The 11990-nt window shown below is 52.3% G+C and overlaps 1 protein-coding gene across 1 annotated transcript; it reads right to left on the bottom strand.

Moving 5' to 3' along the window:
• Positions 1-5465: 5465 nt before the first annotated feature.
• Positions 5466-11569, bottom strand: KRT3 (keratin 3). Its single transcript, XM_027967274.2, has 9 exons — positions 10857-11569; positions 9617-9837; positions 9007-9067; positions 8580-8675; positions 8133-8297; positions 7593-7718; positions 7061-7281; positions 6691-6725; positions 5466-6200 (listed from the first exon to the last, which is right to left on the bottom strand). Exons 1-9 carry the CDS (start codon positions 11490-11492, stop codon positions 5857-5859), a joined length of 1905 nt encoding a protein of 634 aa, XP_027823075.2. The 5' UTR covers positions 11493-11569; the 3' UTR covers positions 5466-5856.
• Between the last annotated feature and the right edge of the window lie 421 nt (positions 11570-11990).

Raw genomic sequence — 11990 nt, 5'->3', positions numbered from 1 at the left:
AGGAGTCACACAGGGTTGGACACAACTGAACCGACTTAGCACACACACACTTCTCCAGTTACAACAGCCAAAAATGTTACTAGACATTGTCATATGTCCTGGGGGGTGAGGGAGGGTGGGAATTGCCACCACTGAGAATCGCTGTTTTATTGCATCCAGAACCATTCTTTCAAACCCCCGTCTTCTCTCAGGGTTGATAAAGCTGTCACCATTTGGTGATGTCACCATGGATTCCAAGGTATGAATTGCTCCCACTATACCTTTGTCAGTGGTTTCCTAGGAGAACCAGCTAGCCTTCCAAATTGGTCTGGGCTGGAAAGGCTGGGGTGATGAACTTGATCTTAACCACAGCAGAGATATGCATCTGTGGGGTTGGCAGGTCAAAAGGGCTTGGGAGTGTTAGTAAAGGAGAGTCTGGAGTCCCCGCCTCCCATGGGCCTCAGTTTTTGGTAAGGACGCAAAGAAGAATCTGAGTTCTTACCCATTAGTAGAGAGTTTATTGAAGACAAGGAAAGAGAATACCTCAAGAGAGAGACAGGCTGGGCCAAGGGAGATAATGGTCCTGGAGGGCTGGGGTGCAGGGTGTTTAAGGCAAGGTTATGTGCATAATCCAAGAAGTTGCTGATTGACAGTCTTGAATGACAGCTGCAGGTTACATGACAAGAGGCTCTACTGTGCGTGCACTTCTCATAATTCAGTCTGTTATAATTAAATGTATGTATTCATAGAATATTTATGATTATTTAATGAGACAAATGGCTGCCAAAGGTTATCTAAGTACATGACAGTGTGAGGTGTGTGTTTATGTGCCAGAGTAGAGAAAGTCCCTCCAGTCAGCCAGTGGGGGATTTTTCCTGTCCCGACTATTTTGGAGTGGTGATGGGGGCATTTGGGGGTGGGGTTGGTAAGTAGCTTGGTGGGATTTGGTGGCCCATTGGATGTTCAGCCAGAGGGGTCGCCTCTCATTGCTCTTGACTAAATTCCTGCCTAACAGGAGGGGTGTAGATAAAATATAGATGAAATATGTAAAGTGTTTTCAGAACTCAAGTGAGTCTTTTTCAGTCATCCTGAGACTTATAAAGGGTCCATATTTATGGTCTTGGTGGCAGAAGTTACCTGGATTAAGGTGTTGAGAAGGCAGAGGAAGGGGCAACCCACATCCCAAAAGATGAGATCTCTGATGATTGGCTAACAAAACCCCACCCAACTCTAAGGCAAAACAGGGGAGAGTCATATAGAGATTGACCAAGTACCCCAAATTTTATATTCAGACTTGATCATCAGCAATCAAGTCTGGATAGTCCACATAAAGGTTCTTATGGGAAGCAATCCCCCGGTTTCCTTCACAGAGCCTTCTATAGCTATGTCACCATCGCTGCTGATACTTTCTCTGGCACGTAGTCCACAGGCCACGAGGAGATAGAAGGAAATAACGTGAAATCTAAAAACATGTCTTGGTCTCCTTAACATCAAGGGGTGAGTCAATAAGCTCTGAGAACAGGAAGGTACTATCTTGAGCATTCTTCCCAACTGAGGCATGAGGGAACTAGGCAGAGAGGAATGGATGGTGATGGGAATGTGGTGGAGAATACAGCCAGGGTCCTCTATGTCCTCCCAGAAAGTGGTACCTCTCCACACCCAAGGAAGAGGGAGATGGAGCAAAACAGAGGATCAAGGGAGGTGGGAGGAAGATTCAAGAGAGAGGGAATATATGTATACCTATGGCTGATTCATGTTAATGTTTGGCAGAAACCAACACAATTCTTTAAAGCAATTATCCTTCAATTTAAAAAATTTTTAAATAATGAAAAAATAAATACTTGATGATCGATCCATGAGTGTGTGTTTATGTTAGTCATTTAGTCATGTCCAGCTCTTTGCAACCCCATGGATTCTAGCCTGCTAGGCTCTTCCAGGCAAGAATGTTGGAGTGGGTTGCCATTTCCTTCTCCAGGGGATCTTCCAGACCCAGGGATCAAACCCAGATCTCCCACATTGCAGGCAGATTCTTTACCATCTCAGCTACAGAGAAGTCCCTTTAAATAATGAAAAAAAAAAAAACCCATAAATACTTGATCATTGACCCATGACCCCAAATCCCAGTTTAGGGTCCAGCACACAAGTCAGCATCATTCAACAATCTCTGTGGGTTCCTCTGCGGGCAAGAAACCATGCCTTAGAAGACAGGAAATGGAACGAGCGACACAGCACCAACTGGCTGGATGCTCGAAGAACGGAGAGTCAAGTACAAGCAGGCCCAAGGCCAGGGATTGAAGAGCACTTGAAAAGTCAACATCGATCTTCACAAACAAATGATGTGCATGCTGAGGCGAAAGAAAGGGGATAATAACCAAGCAAAGTTCCCTAGAGGTGCTGTCAGTCTGGATTAGAAATGGTCAGGGCTGGGCTGAGATCCAGGCAAGTATGGGATTAACTCCTTCTGTCTCAGGTCCCTGCACCAAGCTCACCTGTCTGGCCATTCCTCTGGGACAGTGAATGACACAACAGGGAGATAGCCCTTTCCATGGTGCCATCACCTCTGAGCTAGGCAACGCTTGGTTATTCTCTCCTTTAAGAAGCTGCACGGGGTGGTGGAGGGAGGGGGCTTCCCTGGTGGACCAGTAAAGAATCCACCTTGCTGGGCAGGGGACCCCGGTTCGATCCCTGGTCCAGGAAGATTCTACATGCCAAGGGGCAACTGGGCCCATGCACCACAACTACTGAGCCCATGCGCAGCAACTACTGAAGCCCACACGCCCTACAGCTCATGCTCCACAACAAGAGAATCCACCAGTGAGAAGCACACACACCGCAATGAGAGAGCAGCCCCTGCTCTCTGCAACTAGAGAAAGCCTGCACACAGCAACAAAGACCCAGCACAGCCGAAAGATAAATGAAATAAATGGATTTCTCTTTTAAAAAGGAAGCTGCAGGGTGACTTCCCTGGTGGTCTAGTGGTTGAGAATCCACCTTTCAATGCAGGGGATGTGGGTTCCATTCCTGGTAGGGGAGCTAAGATTCCCACATGCCTCAGGGCAACTAAGCCTGCATGCCACAACTAGAAAGAAGTCTGAGTGCCAAAACTAAGACCCAATGCAGCCAAAAATAAATTTTAAAAAAATTTTTTTAAGAAAAGAAGAAGCTGCATGGATTTCCCCCATGGTCTCCTGTAAACCACTCGCCCAGGATGAACAAGGCCCTGTGGATATAAGTTAGAGTCCAGAGAGAAGCAGCAAAGGCAAGAAGCCCTCATCTGAATATGAAACTTGAAACGAGTGGACGGTGTCCGCAGGAAGCCTGGGCCAAATCTGGGCTTCCCTTAGAGCCCATTTAGAAGCCCCTTGACCTCTAGATGGAGGCATTTTGGAAAACCTGGACCAGGCTCTATAGCCTGGCTCTCTCCTCCTCTTCCTGATTCCGAACGCCAGGCTTTCTTGGAGCTCACCTGGGCCCTCTTGCCTCCTCTTTCTCCTCGGTGCCTATGGCTTAGGAACCACTTTAACCGGCCTGTTGCAGTGCTGTCCAAATGGGAGTCCACAGCCCTGACAGGCTGCCCTCTAAATCCACAAGTGCAGTCAGAAGACCTCCACTCAGCTGTCCCATAAGCAACTCAAACTTACCTAGAGCAGAGCTCCTGAAGCCCCTCCTCAGACCCATCCCACCTCCACACACAGCCCTCTACCTCAATACATGGCATCACCCCAGCCACCCAGTTGCTCCAGCTGGGAAACTGCATCACGATGAATATTCCCTCTCCTTTACCGCCTCACTCACTCCATTCAGAAGTCCTCTCTTTCTCCAGTGCAGCCCCAAGTTTCTTCTCTTCATATTCTTATCACAGCTTAAAGCTATTTGTTTACTTTGTGGTTGTTTGGGGGCGTCCTTACAAAAATGAGAAATGATATTTCGCTCACCAGTGTAAGTCCAACATTTAGCCTAGGGCCAGAAAGTAAACACTTAAAGAATACGAGCTGAAGGAAGGAAGGAAAGCATCCATTAATGATGACTTCATCCGGCGTGAAGCACTTGTCCCATAGCTGGCCTGGCGTCAAGTCTGGGCAGGGCAGGCGTTGAGTCTCCCCACCTACCTTTCCCGCTCCTTTTCCACAGAAGGATACCAACAAGTAAAAGTTTCATCCTGCCCCAGAATGGAGCAGCAACGACCGAATACCACCTCCTTCAGAGAGCCTCCTGGGAGATCAAAGAATTGCCACTGACTGCATTGCTCTGCCAAGCCTGGATGTGGAATTTCTATATAAATCTCTTTGCACCCCAGTAGCCAGTTTTATTTGTTTCTTGAATTGTCATTTCCATCCTCTGAAATAAATTCAGCTTTGGCGTAAGATGGAAATACTGCTTTCTTGGCCTGGCCTGGCTAAACATCCCACTCCATCATTTGTGTCTTCCCTGGGTACCCTAGAAGGCAGAAGCCACAGCCTCAGAGATAAGTGCAGGGAAGCAGAGGAGTTCCAGATTCAGGATCCTCCTGTGCACTGGCTCCCAGCTCAGCCCCTCGGATGCTCTCGGACTCTAAGCAGGCCACTCCTTCTGCCTAAATCCCTTCCAATCATGACCTGAACAGTCCTCCCAAGGCCAATGACCACATTATCAGGGCTTCCTGGTGTAGGGCAGCTGCCAGGAACTTCCACGGCTGCCACACACACCCCGGGGACCCAGAGTGCATGCCTGCATGCTCAGGAACAGGACCTTTTCTGAGGGATGTTAATAATTGTTTGCCAGGAAGGGAGTGTGGAATATTCTGGGTTACAGATAACTAACAGGTGATTCTTTCCTACAACACTTCTCAGAATCTCTAATATGTGCTCCAAAGACAAAAGATTCAATGGACATGGAACCCTTTGTGTGTGTGTTGGAGAGGGAGTGGGCAGCGGGTTGCGGGTCAGACTTTGAAACAGGCGGCCCTTGGGAAGTAGCCCTGGGTTCTTTCAGCTCAGACCTTCCCAGGCGCACCTTGATAGGGGGAACGCTTTCAGGGGGTCAGCTTGAATGGGGACCAGCACCAAGGAAAGAAATCTTCTGTCCCCAAGCACCTCAATGCCCTCTTCAGTTCAGTTCAGGTCAGTTCAGTTCATGGTTCCCCCGAAATAGAGAAGAAATGTCTGCACAGTTAGGACACCCCCAAGAACTCCCCGCCAGGCTCCTGGAGCCGGCTCCATCCCCCCCCCCCCCCCCCCCCCCCCCCCCCCCCCCCCCCCCTCCCCCTCCCCTCCCCCTCCCCTCCCCTCCCACCTTCCCAGTTGCTCAGTTGTCCCAGTGCTCAGAGAATAAAGGAACAACCAGATCCCGCCCATTCAGATCCATACGATGGACAATAGAGAGTAGCTGTCGGGGTTCCAGAGGAGTAGTACTCAGCGGTCCTGCAGAAGGGACGGCCCACACGGGACAGGATGGAAGAAGTCAGTTCAGCGGGGAGAAAGGCGTCCAGAGAGACTCAGAGGCCAGACTTAAACACAATGCACTTTATTGGCGACAGAACGGATGGGCAGAGGGACCTGTGTGTTATATACATCAGAACTGTGGTGACCAATGAACCCCGGGAGGAGGCCCCAAGGGCAGCGAAGATGGGGCCTGAGGCCACACCTAGACAATCACAGGCTCCGGCGGGAGCCAGAGCGAGAGTCTGAAATTCTCCTGGATGCTCTTGCTCGGGGATCTGGATGCTTGAAGGACAAGAGGCCCCGGTCTTTTAGCCCCAGAAAGCGGCTGCTGGCGGGGACTGGAGAGGGGTGAGGCAGGGGGCTGGGAGGGCGCTGAGGAGGCTGCAGAGGTGAGAACTGAGGAGCGGATGGGAACGACGGGCGGCGCTGCGGCGGCTGCGGTGCCCTGCGCGGTATTTTATCTGGAGGTGCGCTGGGAGGACTGGGAGAACCTGACGCTGCCGCCCCGGCTGCTGCTGCTTGAGCTGACGCCTCCACCGCTGACCGCAGAGCGACCCCCCGAGCCAGAGCCGAATCCGCTGCTGCCGCCGCCGACGCCGCTGCCGCCGCCGAAGCCGCTACCGCCGCCGAAGCCGCTGCCGCCGCCGAAGCCGCTGCCGCCACTGAAGCCGCTACCGCCGCCGAAGCCGCTGCCGCCGCCGAAGCCGCTGCGGACGCCGCCTCCCACGCCGACGCCACCGCCGTATCCGCCTCCGAAACCACCCGCGGAGGCGGAGGTGGTGCTGCTGCTGCTGACCACGGCTGCAGGGGAGACCACAGAAACAGCGATCAGCTCCCAGCCACCACCTCTCTATATCATAACGATCCCCTGGGCCCAGGATGATTGAGAGGCGATCGAGGCAGCTTTGAACCTGATGATCACTGTTTTGCGTTCTGATGTGGTGAGGTGTTCACCCCCTCAGTGTTAAGTCAGTTTAAATTTTTCAATGGTTCCTTCTACATACTGTCAACTCTTGAAGAACCCCCTAGGGAGATTATCCAGAATTTCTCCTCCCACTAACAAGCTCCCTATTAGATATCCCCCCACACTCCATATAGTACTATTAATAGTGCTCTGAGCCCAGAACCATTACCAAAGTATATCTGCTGCCCCTTCTGCCCGCTCCCCCCTCTCCCCAGAAAACGTGTCCAACCGCCATGGAAATATTGTTTAAATTAGGGACTATCGCCTTGAATTAGTACAGATATTTCAGAACCAATTCTCACTGTAGTGGTTTCTTTGGCTACTTACAGATGCTAACAGCACTTGGGCACTCTCCAGACATCCTGTATGAGAAAGCAAGACAAGGCTAGCTCAGTCGCAAAGCAAATTTCCAACAAGTCCATGAAGACTTGAAGAGAATTCAGCAGCCTGGCGCATCAGTACTCTCCGTCCACTGTTCATGGGCCAACACAGAACCCCTGTGCGCACTGGTTATCTATGCACTTGGCCATCTATGGAGGGCGTGAACTGGCCAAGGCAAGTGGTTGCCTATAAGCCCTGTGCAATGCGGGGGCCTCTCTCTATAACAGGCCTCCTCCCCACTCCCTTGGTCACTTATCTGACCCTCAGCATGTGACTTGGGGTGGGAGAAGCAGGGAGATGGCAGTAAGAGGCCCACCTGCACTCCTCGCCCTCCAGTAGCTTGCGGTAGGTGGCAATCTCCACATCCAGGGCCAGCTTGACATTCATCAGCTCCTGGTAGTCGCGCAGCAGCCGAGCCAGGTCATCCTTGGCCTGCTGAAGGGCGGCCTGTAGCTCTTGGAGCTTGGCGTTAGCATCCTTGAGGGCCAGCTCCCCACGCTGCTCAGCTTCAGCAACGGCTGATTGCAGTTTAGCAATCTGGAGCAGGGGGAGGGAGGAGGAATGATGAGCCCAGTAGGAGGGTTCTCTGAGCCTTAGACTAGATTATCCCAGAGCAAGTCAGTCAACCTCACCCCTTCCTTAGTACCTCTGTCTGTCTTCATGCACAGAAGACAGATGGATGGCTGTGGCTTACCAGCCATCTACACTGGCTTTGTCTTTGAAGTCCTTGAAGGCCAGTGCTGCCGGAGATGACCCCAGAAGTCCCCTCCCCCAGAATAGGAGTTCTGAGATCCTAGCCCCCACCCCTCACCCATCAGCTTAGACACCAGCATCCGTGGCCGTCCCACCTGCTTCTTGACATTCTCAATCTCAGCCCGCAGCCTCTGGATCATCCGGTTGAGCTCTGAGATCTCACTCTTGGTACTCTTCAGGTCATCCCCATGCCTGCCAGCTGTGGTCTGCAGTTCACCCAACTGGAGAATAGAAGGGACAGTCGGGTGTTGCTGCAGCTTTGCCTGGCATGTTTCTCCATCCCTAATGTCATCCAGCCAAACTCGAGGTACTTAGTAAGCACTGGGTTTAAATGACATTGAATCATGTTTCTACAGGGATATCTCTGAGGCAGCAGGGAAGAGAACACCTGGTTTGTTGTTCTCCCACCCCGCAATCCCTGAGCAAGCTGGAGTGGGTCCCATGTGGTCTGGCAGGGGACAGTGGAACCACTTCCCCCCAGGGGGCAGTACTTTCTGCAACGGAACAACCTTGACAGGATGTCTCCAAAGAGGAGAATTGAGAGGGGCCACCCAATGGCCACCACCCAGCCATCCTGTGGACCACAGCCTCCCTGGGACCTTCAGTGAATCTTCTGAGAGGTGCCTGGATCTCACCTTGGTCTGATACAGGGCCTCGGCCTCAGCCTTGCTCCTCTGGGCGATCTCCTCGTACTGGGCCTTGACCTCGGCGATGATACTGTCCAGGTCCAGGCTGCGGTTGTTGTCCATGGACAGGACCACGGATGTGTCACTGACATGGCTCTGCATCTGGGACAGCTCCTGCCAACGCAGAGGGGCCTGTTCACTGTTGGGGCCTCTGCAGCCAGCACACAGAAGCCCCAAGAGACTCCTGATCAACAGACCCATCTGCTGAGTCAGTTCGGAAGGTGGATCAGCTTCGCCCTGCCTGCCAGCCTCTCAGAGACCCCATGCTTGCAGTTCCTCCTGGGGAGCCCCAACAAGAGGCTTTATCTCAAGGCTCAGTCTTCCCAGGCCTTACCTATCAAATCTGAAAATATCTCACCCTCTCTCTTGCACTCTCTTAGTAGGAAACATCCTCACCATATCATAGAGGGTCGTCAAGAAATTGATCTCATCTGTTAAGGCATCCACCTTGGCCTGAAGCTCCACCTTGTTCATGTAGGCAGCGTCCACGTCCTGAGAAAGACAGATAAACACATAAAGGCCTTATTCCTCCAAGGAATGCACAGCAAGCTGCAGCCGCAGCAGACCAATACTTGTCCAAGGCTGGTCTCCAAGTGAAGGATTCACATCAAGGGGATGGCGGAAGTTCAGTCCTACCCAAAGGCTAAAAAATGAGTGAACTGACTCCTTGAGGCATCTCTCCAGACTGAGATGCACTTGGCTTTTATTTGTGGTTCCAACTGCCTGAACTTGGCAGCTCTGTGGCAGTGGAGTAAGGATTTCCCCCAGCCCAGCTGGAAACCAGTGCCTACAAGCCCTAGAAACCTCACACTACAGCCCTTACCTTCTTCAGGGTCACAAATTCATTCTCAGCAGCTGTGCGCTTGTTGATCTCATCCTCATATCTGTAAGAGTTAAAAAGAAATCACTGTTTGCAGTATGAGGTAGTCATAAATGTCACTGTTCTCTGAAACTCTGAAAGTACCTCTGTTCTGTCCTCTGTCCCCCTCCCGCTCCTCTTAAATAAGCACACCCTCTCACTGTCCCTCTGTTAGTTAGAAGGACCAACCATTCCCATTCATTCAGGCAGACTGTCTGGTTTTAACATGGAAAGTTCCAAGTCCTGGCAAACCCCTCCATCCCCAGTAGACTGGATGCTTGGTCACCACCCTGTGAGTTGTCCCAGCATCCTTCAGATCCTACAACCAGGATCTTCCCCAGCCTGGCTCATGATAAAGTGCTTCTTCAGCTCTAGCCTTCTAATTTTCTTAGTAAAGGACTATTCTTTAGGAAAGAAGGTGAGGAGGAACCCAATAAACCAAACTGTCCTCTATGAAGATACAGGAAAGTGGGCTAAGTGACAGCCCTCTCAGTGGGCAAGGGGAAAGCAGTGAAAGCTGGGATTCTGAGACAGGGTCGCCCACAGCGTCTTCCCACACGCGCCTGTCACTCACTTCTTCTTGAAGTCTTCCACTAAGTCCTGCATGTTCCTCAGCTCTGAGTCCAGGCGGCCTCTCTCCCCCAGAATGCTGTCCAGGTGGCTCCGCAGGGAGCTGATGTAGTTCTCAAAAAGGGGCTCGAGGTTGTTGGTGCCTGTGATGGGGTGTGTGCCCTGCTGCTGGAGCAGGCTCCACTTGGTCTCCAGGACCTTGTTCTGTTGCTCCAGGAACCGTACCTGGAGTGCATTTGAGAGAAGCAAACTCAGGCAGCGCTTGGAGCAGAGGGGCCTTGCCTTGGGCAGAACTGGGTGTCTGCATCTCCCCATCTCCCCGCACAAAGGCCTAGAAAGCTCCCGCTGTGGCTGGAGAGGGTATCACAGCAGTCAGGCCATTGAAGATGCAAGACAGCTTCCTTACAGAAGCAGGAGAAATGGGAAGGGAAACTGGAAATAACCCCGCCTGGAAGTGAGAGACTTGACCCTTCAGTATTCCTGGGGACTTCATGATTCTAGCCCAATTTCAACAACACAGAGCATACTGCAAGAAGGTGCTTAAACCTCAACAGCATTGTTTACATCTAAGACCATTGATGCCCCATTGATATTCACGTCAAAGGATGTGAATGGCTAGAAACTGACACAGCTGGACTGCTACTGTCATCACTGTGACAGGAGACAGACAGCCAGCGTGAGCTACCCTGCTCTGGAGGTCCTCGAGCACCCTCCTCTTCCCAATGGGGTTGGTTGGGGTGAGTTTTTAGGGTCTCAGAATCCCCTTGGGACTCCAGTTCCCCCTTGAGCCTCTTAAATTCCTTCTCTAGGGTGCCTGCCTCCTTTGCCTGACACATTGCCATAGAGAGAAGAGGCCTCCTGGAAAGCCCCAGAGGGCAGTTCATGTTTGAATAGCCCCCAGTTCTAGGTCAGACCCTTTCCTGTCAGAGGTCATGACCCCCACCCTGCCCTGCCAGCACTACCTGCCCAGGCTGGATAAGGCAACAGGTGGGAGCCTTGAACAAAGAGGCAAACAAACAGGACTTGGGGATGTGGGGATCCAAATAGGGGGCCATCATCTTTCCCAGTCACATGACCACGTGGGCAGGTTCATCAGCCCTGAACATCCTCATAAGAGCCGAGAATGCTGCCTAACCCTTCCCCTCCAGCCTGGACCACTCCGGGACTGATCCTAAACACTGTATGTAAAAATCAAACTCAAAGTCCCCAACGTAGGAATGGGGGCCACATCAGGGCTTCCTCACCTTGTCGATGAAAGAGGCAAACTTGTTGTTGAGGGTCTTGATCTGCTCCCGCTCTTGGGTCTTTACTTGCCCAATCTGGGGGTCAATCTCCACATTGAGGGGCTGTAGGAGGCTCTGGTTGACAGTCACTTCCTGGATTCCCCCAGGGAAGCCACCTGGACCAAAGCCACCAGGGCCAAAGCCACCGGGTCCACCAAAACCACCAGGTCCACCAAAGCCACCAGCTCCTCCAAAGCCACCAGCCCCACCAAAGCCACCAGCTCCTCCAAAGCCACCAGCCCCACCAAAGCCACCAGCTCCAAAACCACCTCCCATTCCTCTGCCACCACCAAAGCCACCTCCATAACCACCTCCATAGCCACTCCCAAAGCCACTGACACAGCTGCTGCGCCCTCCTCCAAAGCCACCAGCCCGAGAGCCGCCAGCCACGCTAATGGAGATGCTCTTATTGCCACCCAGGTTGTAGAGGCTGCGACTGCCAAAGCCGCCTGCTCCGCTCCGGAACCCATAGGCCCCTCCGCCGGCTCCCCCAGAGCGGGCCACACAGCTCATCCTGCTACTGCCAGAGACCACGGCAGAGCGGCCTGAGAAGCCCTGGCTCCCACCGCCAGATGTCTTGCGGACTTGTCTGTTCATGGTGAGCAAAGTCGCTGAAGGGAAAGTGCAAGAGTTAAGCAGGGCCACTCAGAGCCAGAGGAAGAGAGAAGCAAACTGAAGACCTGTGCAGGTAAATCCCTTTATATACATCTAGGAGGCTGCTGGGCTCAAACGAAGGAGAGATAATTAATCTCAAGTAGTCATGGGTTGGGTTTGCCTTCCAGGCAATCTTAGTTCTAGGCTACTAAACACACCTTAAAAATAATCTGAATTGGTGAAAGTGCTAAGGTGGCAGGCTTACCTGGCAGGGGGAGGTGCCTGACTTGGCCCCATGCTTGGGCATGGCCACCTCCTAGCTTTGTCTGGCAGGACCCAGAAGGCACACTAATCTGTCTACTGGCCAGCTGTCCCGGCTCCTGCCAGAGCTGGGCTCAGCTCTGGAAAGGATGGAGTGGAAGGTGGGTTGGAAAGGTTCTGGTTGTCTGGGTGGTGGAGCCCGTGAAGCCCACCCAAGGGCTCAGGGAAGTATCTCAACGG

Source organism: Ovis aries, chromosome 3 (assembly GCF_016772045.2).
Source record: "Ovis aries strain OAR_USU_Benz2616 breed Rambouillet chromosome 3, ARS-UI_Ramb_v3.0, whole genome shotgun sequence".
Taxonomy (NCBI): Eukaryota; Metazoa; Chordata; class Mammalia; order Artiodactyla; family Bovidae; genus Ovis; species Ovis aries.
The sequence above is the reverse complement of the archived record's forward strand: the minus strand, read 5'-3'. Positions and strand labels throughout refer to the sequence as shown.

Excerpts from the sequence above, each read along its gene's own strand:
- KRT3 (XM_027967274.2), bottom strand. The coding sequence starts at position 11,492 with ATGAACAGACAAGTCCGCAAGACATCTGGCGGTGGGAGCCAGGGCTTC. Across the intron at positions 9,838-10,856 it reads TTGCCTCTTTCATCGACAAG|GTACGGTTCCTGGAGCAACA; the intron begins GTGAGGAAGCCC and ends AATGCACTCCAG. Across the intron at positions 6,201-6,690 it reads CCCAAGTGCTGTTAGCATCT|CCGTGGTCAGCAGCAGCAGC; the intron begins GTAAGTAGCCAA and ends TCTCCCCTGCAG.